The 14,390-nt window shown below is 36.0% G+C and overlaps 2 protein-coding genes across 2 annotated transcripts in view; one reads left to right on the top strand and one right to left on the bottom strand.

The window, feature by feature from the left end:
• Window positions 1-6,087: 6,087 nt before the first annotated feature.
• On the bottom strand, window positions 6,088-9,751 carry LOC144451279 (DNA fragmentation factor subunit alpha-like). Its single transcript, XM_078142082.1, has 4 exons — window positions 9,648-9,751; window positions 8,486-8,792; window positions 7,038-7,210; window positions 6,088-6,279 (listed from the first exon to the last, which is right to left on the bottom strand). Exons 2-4 carry the CDS (start codon window positions 8,748-8,750, stop codon window positions 6,088-6,090), a joined length of 630 nt encoding a protein of 209 aa, XP_077998208.1. The 5' UTR covers window positions 8,751-8,792; window positions 9,648-9,751.
• Window positions 9,752-9,893: 142 nt separating this feature from the next.
• Window positions 9,894-14,390, top strand: part of LOC144451574 (peroxisomal membrane protein PEX14-like) — an 8,846-nt gene continuing 4,349 nt past the window's right edge. The window contains exons 1-4 of the mRNA XM_078142454.1: window positions 9,894-9,941; window positions 12,798-12,866; window positions 13,405-13,489; window positions 13,748-14,013. Of these exons, the coding sequence (XP_077998580.1) occupies window positions 9,900-9,941; window positions 12,798-12,866; window positions 13,405-13,489; window positions 13,748-14,013 (462 nt within the window). The 5' untranslated portion in view covers window positions 9,894-9,899. The remainder of the gene's footprint in view (window positions 9,942-12,797; window positions 12,867-13,404; window positions 13,490-13,747; window positions 14,014-14,390) is intronic.

Below are 14,390 nucleotides of genomic sequence, written 5' to 3'. Positions count from 1 at the left end.
AGTAGCACAACATTTTAAATCTTTCAAACACAGCATAAGGATATGGAATTGATTTGGCAAAATACAAAACAAAATCTTTGTTTACGATAAACATGACTTCAGAAAATAGGGTAGTAGTTCGGAATTCGTCAGTCACAATACTTCTGTGAGAATTTGATGAAGTGTTAAGAGGTAAATAAAGACAATTATATGTTAAATAGACAAACACTTCATGCAGACTCTAGTAATATAGTCAAAAGAAAACTCAGTTTCTCTTAAAGTGGCCGCAGATGAGACAAAAACCTAAGCACGAAGATGTTGAAGGTGTACATGGAAATAGAAGTAAAATGTTACCATTTTACATGTTTGCATACAACATTAGGTCGGGGGCTTAAACTAGGGTTGGTCGGGTTATTGGAAACACACAAATCTTTTTATTTGGCCATAATAATCATGTCTTTCCCTCGAAGTGTACAGATTAACTTTCAACCACATTTTCTATGGTGTCAAACTTACAAAGAATATATCACATGCCTTTTGTTCGCTTAAGGATCCATATCAGAATGGCATCCCTCCATGGGCATGACCGCGGCTGGACGTATCGGGCTCCCTATGACCGATGGATATTCTAAAAACCGCAGTCCTTCGCATATACTGTTGAAGGTGGCGCCGACCAAAAAAGAATACAACCCAGTCACCAAATACATTAAGAAGTTGTGAAGTGCTTAAGTGATAAATAATTACAAGAGATAAGTATAAACATGGTGTGTAGTTATTAGTGGTTGGTTGTCGTGAGAATCGTGGCATGTAATTGATATAAAATACAAGTACATTACATTGAAAGCAACGTTGGCTTCAGCTTGACACAATTTTGTGACAGACTTTTAAGTCTATCAATGAGAACTCAATTCCCTCTGAAGAAAATTCACAATCGTTTTATCACAGTATGCTAGCTTTCTTTGCGACACCACAGTGGATGGGTTGTTGTGCATGGCCATTATCGTGAGATCTTGGAGAAAAAGATTTCCTATTTGAAAGTCTCATCAGAATAAAGTACTAATTATAGAGACATACACTTTGAATGATGTTTCATTAGGACGTGGAAAAAACTGCCATGGCTGGTGATACATATATGCTACAAATTGTAAATGATAGCCTAATCTGTGAAATCGCCAACAATGACAAGTTGACAGTTTGATCAGAATTTTTTCCTGACATTTCTCTATACTGTGTATATTTTAAATCAGTAAAAATGAACATGAATGTACGTATTCATTCTTTCAGTTAAATCCGGTAAAACTCAATTAAGTCATGGTCTGATTTTTCATACCGTGATTGATTCCCAGTTTTCAAGTATTTGTGTATTAAATACATAAGTATTTATGTTATCTTACCCGGCATACATCTTGTCTCCATCGTCCTTCATCATCACTCCAATAGTCACATCTGTGCTGAGCCATACCCACAGTAAAGTTGGTCTGAATATCTGCAATGATGAAATATTGCTTGTCAATTGTAAAAAGATTGATTAATAAATTGAATAACTGGCTTAGTGATGTTAGGTTCTTTTTAGGTTCTTTCAATAGTCTTCTCTTCATTGCCGATATAGTTGTTAATTTATGGAGCATTTATGTTAATATCGATTTTAATACTAGCTGTTCATGCATAACTGTTGTTCATTTCATTCAAATATCAGACGAGAATTCCGGAACAATTTCATATGAGTACACACACTAAAATCAATCCTCCCCTTGTAAATACTAAAGGCTCCCTTCTTACTGAGAATACTGTATACTGTATATCATTGTAACTGCTTATACGTAAACTATTACTGTAACAGTTCATTGTATGATACTGGTTTTATATTTACAACTTCAGACATCAGACCATGGACGAACAGAATCTGTTACAAAGGATTATACACCTGAATTGGATTAACAACACTTGGCCCAGCATGTTGAAAGTACATAGAAAACTTGTATTACATTCCATCATTTGATAAGAATAGTTTTATGACCCTTTTTAGTTCACGTTCACAAACACATTTCCAGTTCCCCTGGCATTTCACATGAATGTAAGGAAGCTATTAATCTGTTCTTATCAAATGATGAAATGTGAGACAAGTCTCTGTATTACTAATCTAATTCAATAGACCTTTCCAAAATTTGTCATGGTGGCGCTCTATTTCCTGTCTGTGTATACCTTGGGGGTATACATGGTGTAGGTTACTTGGTTAATCATAGAGCACTTCTGCTTTCCTCGATGTCTGAACAATATAAAAAAACATCCCTTATTTACATTTCTACAGAATACCAAAGGACAAAGCTCTTACAAAACGATACTACGAGGTGATGGTACCCCAAATTTGAATAAGGGCGCTGTATTCTCAATTTCCTGTTTGCATTCTGAAATGGACTATTGCTTTACTTTCCCTGTTTGTAACAGATTCCGTTCGTCCACGGCCTGATGTCTGAATTAAGTTGCAGTAATTTATTGTGAGGAGAGTAAAGTTGACTCATTGAACATAATCAAACATCAGGAGCAGTCATTTAATTACCTTGTATATCTACCATATATCTAATCATGAGACAGTTGACAACCAAGCGAATGTGTGTCTGCCTTATTATAGGTCAAATTTTAGACAATATACCGATATAACAACTTATTGAGAGTAAAATGGGGTATTGAACTTGAAGACAATATTCAAGTACTCTATGGCTTTCAATAATGTGTATGGTGTGAAAGCTCCCACACATCCTTATTTTCAAAAACGTGGGAGGGGACAATCCCTCCCACACCCTCCCCATTAGCGATCATGGGCATGTGTTTCTGCCAAAGATAACGATTGAATGTTGGCTAAAGTATCTACAAGTATAAGTGAATACAGCCCAATGTGAGACCTCTCCTTGTAAAGTCCAAATTTAGTGGTAAAGAATATCTTACAGAATGGACGCTGAAGTCGATTGCCACTGTTGCACCAAATAATTGCACATCTCCAGTATGCGGGAAATGATGAGGGGAAGGGAGGTACCACATAATTGCACAGTCATGTTCCTTTGGGGGTGGGTGGCTGCAGAAATTTGTGGGTTCATTCAGGTGAGCATGAACATTTTTGAGAGGGCAAAGGGGGTGTGTGTGTCAAAAATGTTTTGATAGAAATATTTTTCTCCTCAGCCCCCTACCCCCCCCCCCCCACCATAAATTATGCTCACATAAGAATATACCATAATGTTCATGCCAATCCAAAATACAGCAGATGCCTACTTTTATGACGTCAATAATCCATTTTATCAAAATCATGTCAAACGACGTTTGAAGAACACCTGAAAAAATTCACAGTGGGCCAATCTTTATAACTATATAAAGTGTAAAAGATAACGAAAGTGTAACAAGCGTATTCTATGAACAGAAAGTGATTGTAAACAAACTAAGACACACAAAAATAAAAACAAATAAACAGAAATAATCTAATGAAATGAACATAAGCTGATATATTTGAGAGCCCATCAGTGGACTAAAACATGCACGCACGCACGCAAGCATGCAAACACACACACACACACATGCATGTACACATGCACGCATGCATACATGCACACTCACACACGTCACATACATGCAAGTACACATGCTTTACACTATTCTTGAGTTTTACATGTGTTGCTGAGTGAAATAACAAATTTATTTGTGGATAATAAAAATTACCAAATTTACCCATAGCAAACGATCATGATAACAAAACAAGAGTACCATACATTGAAAAGGAAAGGAAAAATATAGATAGCACTTACACTAGATGGAAGACATAAGATGAAATGTGAATTCAAAACAGAAACCTGTACATGTACGTATCTATTTTTGTTTATTGCAAAAAAATAAGTACAAACTCTATTTACAAATCTTCAATCTACATTTTATACACAAAGTAACAAATACAGTATTAAACTTACAGTAATGTACTTAACACATTTTGGCAGTTTTTAAGGAGGAAACTAGTATGGAAACACATATATACATGTATTCCAATCAATCTAGCGAAAAACAAATGGTCAAACCTTGAACTCATTGCAAAAGAAATAATTTTTAGAGCATCTTGGATTTTACATGCACAGTATTTCATGAATATGCTAATTAGCTGATTATTCAAAACTCATTTTTACCCATGTTCCACTATACTTAGACATCCTAGACTTTTAATATATTGTTAAGCATAAAAGTCTGAACAAGATGCACTAAAAATGATTTCTTTTGCAATTAGTTTAAGGTCGAATCTTATTTTGACTGGACTAAAACTGTATTTGCTCCAATATAATAGAAAGTTGAGACATAGATCTAGATTCAATTTGATGTGATTTACAACCTATAACACCCGAGCGAATCTTTTCAAAAGTTTGCCTTGATAGTTTATAGCAGAGTAAACTAACAATATTTTTATAAGTACAATGTATGTGGCTTTTCTATCACTGTATCAGTCAGTGTGTAAGGGACGATCGCACAGTGTCACACAAGCTCAATAAACGAACTTCAAATTCATTTGTTTAAGCCAAAACCCCATCCCCTCCGACTAAATGAACATTCACAAGTATGACATCGACATGTATAAATATGGTAAATAACCATGGTGAAAATTGTAGCAGTCAAACAACTACAATTGATACAATATAAAAGATGGTATACACATTAAAACACTAACCAGAAACCCACAGCAAGTACATACAGAAACTTGTAACAAGGAAGGCCTGATAGTTTTGAAAACATTGGTTGGAAGTGCGAAAATGAAGTTCAGCAATTGCATTGATGCCAGAGCCCCCCCCCCCCCCCACAATGAACGAAGTTCGTTTATTGAGCTTGTGTGACATTGTGCAATCGTCCCACAGCAGTGTTTTGAGCTAATACAATTGACCAATTACAAAGGATGATAGCATTACAATTATAATTACCTATAGCTGTCAAGTGAGATTTATGACATACCTGTTCATATCATTTATGGGTTGAATTTTACTTGCTTTGCATGGTACAACCCGTGAAAAAACACCAGCGCATTTGCTTGCTTGTGGTATGCAAGACTGAGACAAGTTTCATGGAAAGACATACAATGTAATTAGTGGCAGTAACTCATAAATGTTTCAAATTTGTTTGTACACTTAATTACTATTTACTCTATATATATCCGATTGTAGGTGATTGTACATGAGTAACATACATGTATTCCATGTATTCCACAAGAAACCTCCTGAGAAAAGCCATTGGGACATCAACAAAACTAAAGTTATGAATCCTTGTATAAGCATCAGTCTTAATATTTTGCAGCATTTTAACTATGGTTTCTGAACCCTAGTAACCAAGGATGAAAATCTGGTAAAATTTCTATTGATTTCATACACTGTAGTGCAAGTGTTATATTGAAGAACCCAAGTGGGGAGGTGGGGCAATCTCACCTACGTACTATCCTAACAAAAACACTGATAGGGAACCCTGGTAAAATGTCTGGGGAACTCGGGTAGATTTTACCTACTTACCATCCTTAACAAAAACACAGGTTAGGAACTCTGGTAAAATGACAAGGGAACTCAGGTAGATTTTACCTACTTACTGCCCTTAACAAAAACACTGATTGGAAACAATGGTAAAATGACTAGGGAACTCAGGTAGATTTTACTTTACCACCCTTAACAAAAATACTAGTAGGGAACCCTGGTAAAATGATTAGGAATCTCAAGTAGATTTTACCTATTTACGTAGCCAAGTCTCGATTAAACTTTTACTCAAATGAAAATACTTACATAAAACCTTGATTAAACTATGCTTGTATAATGTTAATGTTGGTGCATACCTTCTATGACATTACAATTGTCCTTTGGCATTGTTAGAACACTTAAGTGCACAGTAAGATGATCTTTGGAAGACTTTTATACTGACATGGAAATAGCCTAGTATCCAGGATATTGGCGATCGGCTATTTTGATTTCCCTATCATGTTGGGAAAATAATGAATTCAAATACCCTCATCCACATGGATTCCGGACTAACATGGAAATTGGTCCGAGTTTAATTTAGGATGACAAGGTGATTGGACACAGACCGACTGTATCAGAAGTCACAAAATAGCTAGGTTTGCATGTTGTCACCTTGTCCTTTACTCTTCCTTGCACGGTGATAAAGTTTTAAGAGTTCAACAGCCTCAGTTGCTGATTCTCTGTCATCTAGGTAACGTTGACATGCATTCTGTAAGGCACTGGCAAACTCCTCTGTGTTTTCTACCAAGCTTGCCAATGTATATGTATCACATGCTACAACCAACTGAAAAAGACCATACAGACTCATCAGTGTAAAGTGCAACAAGCTGAATTTATTTTTTACTCATTTAAATTATAGCAGTACAACGTTATTCTAGTTTCTGGCAACCGTATTCCGATTTTACACTACATTATTTTCATTCTAAGTCTAGCCAATCTTGTTACTGGAGCACAGTGCTCCCCCCCCCCTACAGTGTTCATATAAACATGATGACATTGTCACATCCCCACATGATTTTAGGTTAAAGATTGGGGTGGAGCATGTAGATTTCAGTTGGACATCATATCAGTCAAAACAGCTGTAACAATGAATATTAATGAGCAATGACGACAACCTGTCAATTTGTGATGGATTACTACTAATATGCACTGTTTGTGCTTCGCCCACCATGGGGTTGAACCACATTTAACGCCGAGATTTACTAGATGTATTATGAAGATAATGTAGTGTAAAATCCGAATACGGTCCTCATATTTTCAACAAGTGTAATGTTACTCTTTCTGAAACAGAGATCCTCTTGGGAATCGTTAGTGCCAATCACACCATTAATGGCTGGAATATTATTTGTCTCCTTGCCTCCGTACTGAGACTATAATTCATGTAGGGTCTATAATTAAACCAACGTCCATTCAATAGTCTATCACGGTTGTATTCATGTTGCAACAATAGTTTTAGTTTGTGTGTATCTTAGTAAACTGGAGGCTCAATTACCAGAGTAATATTTCCTGGCCTAAGCAGAGTAAATAATCAATACTACAAACCTGAAGTTCAAGATTGGATAGTGTTATCAAAGCAGCAATATCATATTGTATTCTTGTGGCAACATCTACAAGTCTTGGGTCCACATTGTTGCCATCAACTTCTGTTGTTTTTACAACCTGTGATGACGATGATCTCTTGAAATCAACTTCATCCAATGACTGATTGTGTACTTCTAGATATAAATGATGAAAAGATTCAAATAACTCAACAAAAAGAAAATATAAAAACTAAGTGTATTTATGCTTAAATATGGTCATCAGGGGGGTAAAACATAGTAACAGAGTTCTTGATACATATAACTAAGGCATCTAATTAGTAATTACTTACAAGTTATATTTTTATCTCTTCAGGTCGATAAACTTTGTCAAACTGTTTGTTTGCTGGCATTACTGCTCGGCAGTGTAGTCACAATGGCAGGATAGTAGAAATGATGTCATCCCTGTTCATGATGTTACCCCTTATCTTCTGATTTTGGTAAAGCCTTGTGGTAAAGCCAGCAAGTGTAGTTTGACAAAGCGTGTCAACCTGAACAGGCAAAAGTAATTGGAACCCTTTGTCCTTCACCAATGACTATTTAATAATACAAATACCTAATAACTATATTGATATTCTAATAGAACAGTTATTAAAGAATCAAATCACCCACCTAAAACAGAAAATGAATATTTTCTTAGTGGTCATTGCCAGTCAATAGAGCTATCACTGACAATTTGGAATATCTCATGAATGAGATAAATATCCCAATTTGGGATAACGGGATAAAACCAGGATAAATCTCAGAACCATGCCTTCAATTTTAGGTCTTTGAGAGTAGAAAGCATACAAATCCGTTTCCACATATTCTATGTTGTTGTTACATATGCCTGCACCAGAGAGTCCAATGGTCATTTATCCCAAACGTTTATCTTGATCCCAATGTGAATCCTGACTAACTGAAATGGATGAAAGATCTGCAGCCAGATTCGTTTGCAGTGACTACAATCGACATAGCAGTGTAACAACTATGCTTGAAAATCCAAAGTGGCCTATTACATTATATATCATAAATATAAAATCCGTAGAAAAGCTGCTAGACTTATGAAGCTATAGAAAATCAGAAAAGGTGAACTGTGTGTCACTGCAGCTAACAACTTATAGTTCACTAACTAAGAGTACACCATTCCATCCAGCCAGATATAAACACCTTGATTCAAAAACTGAAATTTTTGAGAACCCATTTTTCACCCGAACAATCGTTGACTGGAATGCACTACTCTCTTCTGTCATCAAATCGCCTTCGACATATTCATTCAAGACAAGACTTATAGATCACTTAAATCAGTAGTATTTATATCTTAACCCTTAAGGGCCTTGACACCCATTGGTGTGATACTTGTAAGGAGGAGGTGCCAATTCTTTATCATGATCAAGATCCAGATCCAGCTCCACAGAAAATAATTGAACTTACTAGTGCTTGAAGGACATGCTGGTTTCCATTTTTCATTTCTACCAAGTAAGAGGAATATTGTGTTGCTAGGCAACAACTGAAAGTAATCCTCTTCATCTACTTCAGTCCCATCATCCTCTAGGACAAGAGTCACTTCCTCTGTCTCAGAAAACAACAGCTTCGTTTTTCCTTTATGCAATAAATCTTTAAGATTTCTTGCAATTAGTGATTTTCTTATATCTCTTGCTGAATCCCACACTTTACACGGCTTGCCATCAGTTGTCATGGTGATGTTGAGTTTTACAACAGCACACAAAATTGCTGTTCCCTGCATAATGAAATACATGTAAATGTTTGGAAAACATTATATATCCAACCTTATCATTTATTTCAAATCAGCGATGCATCTGTCACTCCCTAATATTGGAAATCTAAAGATATTTTAGTTGTACTTTTTGGGATCCAAGCTTATAGATGTTCATCACCTATTTGGACTGCCTGACTTTTGTCATAAATATATAAATATATATATATAAATATATATATATATATACCATGAGATCTATATATATATATATATATATATATATATATATATATATATATATATATATATATATATATATATATATATTAGAAAATTTTGTGATTTCATAATCTTCACCTAAGTTCTCATTTAGACTAATTTGTACTAATTGCCTGACTAGTACATACGGTATATTCCTGAGCAATCACGGAGCAATTGTATTATGATCATCCTAGACTAGTATGCTATCATCCTGGAATAGAATATTAATTTTATGTGACTGCACTGTGAATAGATATCCATGATGTGACTCCCATGCTGTGCTGTGCTGTGGTGTGACAGTTTGGTACCAGGAGACAAATTAGTCCTGCTTTCAGACGGTATACGCGACGCTATTCTGATCATGAAAGAGAATGATACAAGTTATAATTCTACACTGTTAGCATCAAGTCCCGACTTTATACTCCGCCTGGAAACATACGAAGTAAGTCGTCCCGTTGAGCGAAACGCATGAGATCTGTGGGACCGTCTGGCAAATCGAAGCCAAACAGGAGTGCACTAAGGTTGAGATGCAAGCTTCCACTACAGTCGCCCTCCCATTCCCAAACGATTTACTTTTCTTTAAAATGTATCCTCTTGTAAATTCACTAAACTTACCACTTTTACTAAGTTGTACTAATAGCAGCGAAAATTCGTCGGTGCGGGAAAGCCGATACACATGATACGGAGATAGCAACGCAGTGATACCGGAAGAGCGATGCTCGTCTGTCAAATGGTCAAATACGTAAAGCTATTCAAAGGCATTTCTGATTGGTTTGGGCAAATGATCTAGATTACTCTGGTCCAATTACATGAACCGACTCAAACTATATATCACGTGAGCAGAAAGGGCTTCCCCGTGAATCAATAATGGCGTCGAATCCAGAAGGAGAGACGAGTGTAGTGACGCAGGTAGGAAACTGGTATATTCATACGCTTTTTTTCGATCTTAGCTAATGCTGTAGAACTCAGGAATGACGTATTTAGCAGTTTATGGCGAGAATACAAAAAAATGCAAAATCATTGTAAGAATGTAAGAGAGGTCAAGAAACGAACATCGAATTTGTTTACATTTTTGATAGTGCAGTCCATGGTCCAAAGAGCAACACACTCGCAACAAGAGTAATGGATTTTTTCCAGTGTAGTGGGGAAGTTTTAATTCATTCGAGCTAAGATTTTCAAATCAAATCGTGTCAGTGTCTCAAAGCTAAATACTTTTTGGAGCATGAGCGACCATAATCTATTAATTTCTACCATGACATTGATAATCCGTCAAAAGTTTGTTGACCATGAAGTTAGAGCAAAGTTCACATCTACTGTAAAGCCATACCTGCTAAATATATCCAGGGCCTTGATTCCAACTATCGTTCCCATATACTCCGCAATGTAAACAAATACATATTTGAATCTGAGCTGTGAGCAGCTAATCTGTTATTGAGGTGTAATTTGGTGAGAGCTCCTTTTGTACCCCCCCCCCCCCGTTTTAAATTTCACCACATTTTGTCATTATTTTATTCAGAATATAAATGGAATTACTAACTTGGGTTTAGGGTTGTTATTTGGTGTGGTTCCCGGTGGGTTGGGGTGGGGTGAGGTGGTACCAGTGGCCAGCTCTGCTCTGGTAGGGATGTATGGCCAGTGCTGGAAACCCCAGGCCCCATTGCATTTTGGACCCACTTTGACCAAAAATCAATGCCCCATTTTCGACCATTGCAGGTTTTTTAAAAGGTCAAAGTTTAGACCTGACTACATTTTCCTTAGTAGGCAACATTTTGGGGCAATTAATAGTAGTTATGATTTGGTAAAGGACAATGGACCACATTTTAGACTAAGCAGAATAAAGAATAATGCAAAGTGGACCCCGTTTTAGATTCTTCAGCTCGAAAAAAAAACAGACCCCATTTTAGACCAAAGGGCTAGAATTTAGCAAACACACCCCAAAGGGTGACACATATAATAATAATAATAATAATTCTTTATTGTATGTATCCTTTTCCAAATCTAGACATCAGACCTATTCATAATGAAGAGAGAAAAATAACATAACATACGTAATCTCAAATAAGGGGAGTATCCCCCCCCCCCCCCCCCAGGTGTGGTTATGGCAATAAATGTGTTGTTTTTACCTTGACAGGGTTAAGAGAAATGGAACATTCATGTCCACAATATGTTTTAACCACTGAACTATCACATCCTGTGGGTGATACTTCCATGGTTTGACACATGACATAAACATTTAGCAAAACTAAAAACATTGTGGTACCGACAGAACCCATGGTTTTTTATATTTTTCAAATTTGAAACATATTGCAATAGACCTTTCTGCTTTATTTAAGCATCTGGAATTTTGAAATATTTTGTTTTGTATTATTTTAAAACTCAATGTTACAGATATTTTATATTGAATTGAATTAAAATTTATTCCCCAGATTTCGAGTGAAAACAAAATATACAGGCTTTGAAAGTAACAACAACAACAACAACAACAACAACAACAACAACAACAACATAATCATCCTATTAATGTATATTTAGACATAAATCATGCAGTCAGGTCAAATAACGAATCCATAATTACGTGTCATCATGGAAACATGACCTCTAATTATGTAAATTGTATTCAACTGAACACACATCTTTCGCACACATTATGTGTGTGGCGGGGTGTGGCTTCTAAACCTTAGTGACACAGCTATCAGCGTAGATGAGGAAGGACAACAAAATTCAAAATGAAAATGTCAGGTTAGGATAGCAAATAGAGTTGTAGCACTAGTCTTCCCAATATTCAGGTAGGCTAGGATAGTCTGAGATAAAAAGCTTTTAAAATAGATTTAATGAATGGATACTTTATAACAATGTATTGGGAGTTTGCACCTACATGTCTGGGCATGTTGAACTGTGTTGGTGCAGCTAGACATGGTAGAATGTTCATGACATGTTTTAATTACTCTAAGTGTGTGACTCACTTGTTTCCCTCTACTTGCTATTAACTGTATGATAACTTATAATAAGCATGCAATTCTTAACTCCTCACTGATACCACTTTTTGAGACAGCGCCAGTGCAAGTGCGGTGAGAACAAACTCTAATGCGCTTAGTAGATGTATTTAGTGTAAGTCATGCCGTGACAGGGCGCCCTCACCCTTTCTGGTGAAAGGTGACACACTCCTATCCTACAGCCTGTGATGACCATGACTATACTAAGTCTTCACTAAAAGTCAACAGAACTTGTCATCTCAACCTCTCTCTACTGTTCAGTCATTATTTATGTAGCACATGTGCACATTTCATCTATATTTGTGTGTTTGTGTTTGTGTGTGTGTGTGTGTGTGTGCGTATGTGTGTGTGATGACAATGGCAAAAGAGCTTTTTAACTAACTATGATAAACACAAACTAAAACTGTTGTAATGACATGTTGATATAAGCTATTGATTGGGCACCCAGGCATTGGTTTAATTTTACTCACAGTATAGTGGCAGTTTTAATATTTCCACAATCTTGCAGTGTACATTTTGTATGTTTTTTGGGATTTCCAATCTCTACACTACCCACAACAGAGGAACCCACTTATGTAATCCATATTGAATGACAAGTTTTAATTTGTGTCTATCGCTTGGTTCCCTCAGTTGTATCTTGATATACATATCACCTGGCTGGTTTTGTTCAATTTATCTATGATCACACACAAATTTAGTGTTTTTTTGCCTTGTGTTTCTAATCAACAGCTGTAGACAGAGTGATTGACTGATATTTTTTTTCCATCTGTAGCCTGTGCCAGCAACAATAGGAACTGCGAATGCTCCCACCATGACTACTAGTCCACCAAGGGAAAATATGGTAAGAGTTGACATCATAAATGACATTAACACAGGCATGAACAAGTTTCTTAACTTATTTCTTAGGTAGTAGGAGTGGGGGAGGGGATGGTGGTAGGGTTTAATATGTCTACATAAATACAAACATGTCTTGTCTTAAAAAGTCCAGCCACACTTATTTCTACCTTTAGTACACTTGTATTGATTACTGCTATTAATTTAAAGGAAAAGTTCAGTCAGACTTATTTCTGCCTTTAGTACACTTGCATATCAACTTAAAGGAAAAGTCCAGTCAGACTTCTTTCTGCCTTTGGTACAATTGTATTAATTACTGCTATCAACTTAAAGGAAAAGTCCAGTCAGACTTCTTTCTGCCTTTGGTACAATTGTATTAATTACTGCTATCAACTTAAAGGAAAAGTCCAGTCAGCAAGACTAACTACACTCATGCAAATACCCAGAGTACATCACACTTGCGCTCGCGCTGCATGGGGTTCTGTCATGTTATGTTACTTTTATACTTAAAAATGTAATTTTATATCATATCATTTTTGTTTTAGATTGATACTGCAGTGAAGTTTTTACAAAATCCCAAAGTAAGACAGAGTCCTTTTGTTCAGAGGAAGAACTTTCTTCAAAATAAAGGTCAGTTATTACAGACAGATGTTATACTTGGTCTAGTGTACTGTAATTATGGTTTTGAATTAATTTCACTCAAGGTAAAAAAAAACCTACAGCAACCCCCCCCCCCAAAAAAAATAAAATAAATAATAATAATTAAATAAATAAATAAATAAAAAAAAAAAATAAATAAAAAAAATAATCTTTTTTTTGTTAAATTTAAAAAAAATATATAAAAATAAAAAAAATTATGTATTCTAATATTTCCAATGGCAATTTCAGGTTTAACACCGGAAGAAATTCAGATTGCAATAGATCGTTCTGGTACAGCATCAGATGAAACCAATCCACCAGCACCACCACAACCTGCAGTACCGTCAATGGCACAACCACCACATCCTGGTGCCATGGTACCAGCCATGCCAATGGCTATGGCACCACCAATACGACCACTGCCACCTAAATCTGCATGGGAAAGATGGAGAGACTACATTGCTGTAGCAGTTATTGTTAGCGGTGTAACCTATGGAATTGTGAAGTTTTTCAAGGTATGGCAATTATGTGCACTCATTTTTAAGCTTTGGGTCAGTGATAACATAATTAAAGTATCATTCAATTTAAAGATCTGGAATGGGTATTTATTGTTGATTTTTAATTACAGCTAAAATGATGTAGGCTTGGTGTTTCACTCATAGGACATTTACAGCTAAAATGATGTAGGCTTGGTGTTTCACTCATGGGACATGACAGCTAAAATGATGTTTGCTTGGTGTTTCACTCATGGGATATTACAGCTAAAATGATGTAGGCTTAGTGTTTCACTCATGGGATATTACAGCTAAAATGATGTAGGCTTGGTGTTTCACTCATGGGATATTACAGCTGAAATGATGTAGGCTTGGTGTTTCACTCATAGGATATTACA

The sequence above is a fragment of the Glandiceps talaboti genome, chromosome 21 (assembly GCF_964340395.1).
Source record: "Glandiceps talaboti chromosome 21, keGlaTala1.1, whole genome shotgun sequence".
Taxonomy (NCBI): domain Eukaryota; kingdom Metazoa; phylum Hemichordata; class Enteropneusta; family Spengelidae; genus Glandiceps; species Glandiceps talaboti.
This window is presented reverse-complemented; position numbering and strand designations above follow the sequence as displayed.

What these genes read in the sequence shown, in the direction of transcription:
- LOC144451279 (XM_078142082.1), bottom strand. Translation starts at nt 8,750, where the DNA reads ATGACAACTGATGGCAAGCCGTGTAAAGTGTGGGATTCAGCAAGAGAT. An exon ending in AGCATGTCCTTCAAGCACTA is followed by an intron (nt 7,211 to 8,485) that starts GTAAGTTCAATT and finishes ATTTATATCTAG; the next exon opens with AAGTACACAATCAGTCATTG. An exon ending in TATCCAATCTTGAACTTCAG is followed by an intron (nt 6,280 to 7,037) that starts GTTTGTAGTATT and finishes GGTCTTTTTCAG; the next exon opens with TTGGTTGTAGCATGTGATAC.